This window comes from Adiantum capillus-veneris, chromosome 4, assembly GCF_014529385.1.
Source record: "Adiantum capillus-veneris isolate H3 chromosome 4, ASM1452938v2, whole genome shotgun sequence".
Classification (NCBI taxonomy): domain Eukaryota; kingdom Viridiplantae; phylum Streptophyta; class Polypodiopsida; order Polypodiales; family Pteridaceae; genus Adiantum; species Adiantum capillus-veneris.
In genome coordinates this window covers 47,679,460-47,682,908 of record NC_140934.1, presented here as the reverse complement: position 1 = coordinate 47,682,908, position 3,449 = coordinate 47,679,460, and the positions used below count along the sequence as shown (strand labels likewise).

Genomic DNA, 3,449 nt, shown 5'->3' with positions numbered 1-3,449 from the left:
TGATGAGGAGAGTTGAACTCAAGACCTGTTAGAGAGAGAGAGAGAGAGAGGGAGAGAGAAGAGAGAAGAGAGAGAGAGGGAGAGAATAGATTCCAAGGGGGCTTCGAATCATGCGAACACAAAAGGTAATGCAACCTTACTTTCAATCCTTTAGAGAGAGAGAGAGAGAGAGAGAGAGAGAGAGAGAGAATTTAATAAGGACCAAATTGGCCAAAGAGACAAGAAATTTACTATCCATATTGTGTGTGTGTGAGATATATATATATATATATATATATATATATATATATATATATAGTGTGTGTGTGTGTGTGTATGTGTGTGTGAGAGAGAGAGAGAGACACACACACGCACGCGCGTGAGAGAGAGAGAGAGAGAGAGAGAGAGAGAGAGAGAGAGATTCAACTTAAAAGTTTTTCTGCATTATTCTCTTACCAAACTATTTTTAGAGGAAACACACACACATGTGTGTGTGAATGTGTGTGTGTGTGAGAGAGAGAGAGAGACACACACACATACACACACATCTACTAACATAATATGGCAGAAGGGGGAACCCATTACACGTGTCGCAATCTGCGACTTGAAGGCTAAAGTCCAAAACTAAAAAAAGCCCTTTTGCACGCGATAAAGAGAGAGAGAGAGAGAGAGAGAGAGAGAGAGAGAGAGAGAGAGCTTAAAAGTATTGACAACACAACTAATGTCTTATTTAGATGCGATCTGAGTTGAGGTCCTAATTGCATACGCGACATAGAGGCACCAGGCGGGCCTTTGGTTCTTGCTAACACAAAAAGTGATTCTTATCTAGATGCTACCTTAGTCCAACTCCGACTACTTGTGGATGGAGAGGGAGAGAGAGAGAGAGAGAGGAGAGAGAGAGTTTGAACTTAAAAGTTTAGATCCGACCTTAGTTCAAGTGGAGAGAGAGAGAGAGAGAGAGAGAGAGAGAGATTCAACTTAAAAGTTTCTCGGCATTATTCTCTTACCAAACTATTTTTAGAGGAAACACTCTTCTATGTACACTCGAGTCGTAAGACAAGCCTCAAGGCCAAAAAACATGGAACTTTGACTGTACATAAGCGAGAGAGTGACTGTCCTAAGTAGGCTAGTAAAAGCTAAAACGACCAAAGCCTGTCGCTGAGGGGGTCGTTGTGCTCGGGATCATTGTCAGCGGGAGGGGCCGGAGGATCGATGTCGTGGCACACACGGACGCGTGACACGATAGTGCTGCCTGGCTCGTCGTGGTCAGCATCGTCACTGGAGTCTACTCTAAAACTGTGATGAGATGGACTCTGATCAAGTTGCAGAGGCTGTGTGTCTGAGTCCGGGTCAGGGGAGGTGGACGCGGTGGCAGCGGCGACGCTGCTGTCAGGCGGGGTGGCGTCGAAGGCGGCGGCAAAGGCGCAGGCGAGAGCCTGAATGCGCTTGGGCGACAGGCTGGGGCCGCTGAGCAGATGGGGAGGGACACGTGGCGGCGAGTTGGGGAAGTTGAGCGCAGCCTGCGGGCCCCGCAGGCAGACGACGGCGTAGTCGTAGGCGTGGGCGGCAGCCTCTGGCGTGGAGTAGGAGCCCAGCCATATCCGCGACCTCTTGTTGGGCTCGCGAATCTCCGAAACCCACTTGCCCCAGCTGCGCATGCGCACGCCTTTGTAACAACTCCCACCACCACCACCGCTACCTTTCTCTCCTGAATGCATCCCTCCCCGCCCCCTCTCAACTTGCCCCGATCATCATCATCATCCAGCCTTTTAATTAGAATGCTCCTGCTGCACTTTCCTTATTATCAGTGCATCTGCTCGTCAACGCTGTCCCGTTGCATTGAAAGTCCACCGTGTGCCCAGGGCCAACCGCGGAGGCGACGCGAGCCTTTGGACTATTAGAGTGAGAACGCTGGAAATTATAGAAGTGCCGACCATAAATTCCTGAGGGCACCCCCTGCAGACCCGGGTTCGATCCCTAGAGGCGCTGCAGATTTGCCGCCGACCGTACTATTCATCGCCAAGCAAAACACGTGCAGATCTATTCAGCCCGCTATTATGGACTTTCACAAACTGTCCTCTGTGCAAATCTCGATCGTCTCGCTCCTTACTGTTCGTTTAGGCGATGGAATTCGGCGCTTAGATGGTTTTTTTTTCCACATTAGCCCTGATGGCCTATTTTATAAGAATCTGGGCTATTTTCCCCTCAACCCCATATCACATAGAATATAGACAACCCCCATAACTTGCAATCCTCTACAAGCCCCAGGACTAAGTGGCACGGGCATGGGGAATTTTGGGGTTTTTTTTTTTTTTGGGCGGGGTTGGGGGGGGGGGGGTTGTGTTCTAAAAGTAATCTAGGGTACCCTAGATTACTTTCGTGAGAATAAGAAGAAGACAAGAATAAGTGAAAGATAAAACGAAGTTTTAATGTCATAAGAACAATCCCAAGGGACATCAAACTCAAGCGTGTAACACATGTACGTGTGTGTGTGTGTGTGAGAGAGAGAGAGAGAGGGAGAGAATTATCTCTTATGCGCCTCAATTATCTCAACAACGCCTCAATTATCTCTCTCTCTCTCTCTCTCTCTCTCTCTCTCTCTCTCTCTCTTACACTCGACCCTCAATTATATCTCTCTCACACACACTCGACCCTTATGCGGCTCATCTCAGCAGTGTTTTCTCACTGAATCTATTAACGCATCTTCGCAATCCTCTCTCAATGAAGCCATCGCTTTTCTCTTCACGTTGCGAGTGTCAACCCCTATTGGAGACCACCCTTTTTGTCGGGTAAAGATAATTTTTAAGCCTTTTACTTTTTAGTGTTGCCTCCTTTGAAGAGTAGTAAAGATAGAGTTTCTAAGCAATATATGTTTTTAACCTGCTAATAGTTCGCAAACAAATCTCTCTCTCTCTCTCTCTCTCTCTCTCTCTCTCTCTCTACCTCGACCTCATGGCAACCTTTTTGTTTCAGATATCTATAGTGAATGGAAAAAACTTCATATTCCTTGAAAAAAAAACCCATAATAAAACAAAACAAAAGAATAATTGAAAAAATATTATTGTAAATTACTTAAAAAATAAGAAAAAAATAATTTGTAATTTAGAAGTAATATTTAAAAACTTTATATTATTTCAAAAAATGCAAAGTAAAAACAAAAGAAAAGAATTGAAAAAATATCAGTGTATATTATCAAAAATATAAGAAAAAAGAAAACTAATTTTTAATTTAAAAGTAATAAAAAAACTTTATATTACTTCAAAAAAGTGGAACCAAAAAAACATAGATAGAAGTAATTTAAAAAGAGTAAAATTGAAAAAAAAAGATTTTTTTGAAAATTTTCTATAGAAAAGTGAAATATAGATAAAAGTATACAAAATTAAATGAAAAAAAGATAGTTTATTATTAGTTTGTATTCTAATTTATAATTTAGAAATTTCATATTATTAAAACAAAGTAGAACAAATAAA

The 3,449-nt window shown here is 42.9% G+C and overlaps 1 protein-coding gene across 1 annotated transcript; it reads right to left on the bottom strand.

Annotated features, from left to right (window-relative positions):
• Positions 1-951: 951 nt before the first annotated feature.
• On the bottom strand, positions 952-1,747 carry LOC147459105 (uncharacterized). Its single transcript, XM_086509772.1, has one exon. The coding sequence runs from the start codon at positions 1,695-1,697 to the stop codon at positions 1,116-1,118; it is 582 nt and encodes a 193-aa protein (XP_086365898.1). The 5' UTR covers positions 1,698-1,747; the 3' UTR covers positions 952-1,115.
• Positions 1,748-3,449: the final 1,702 nt, after the last annotated feature.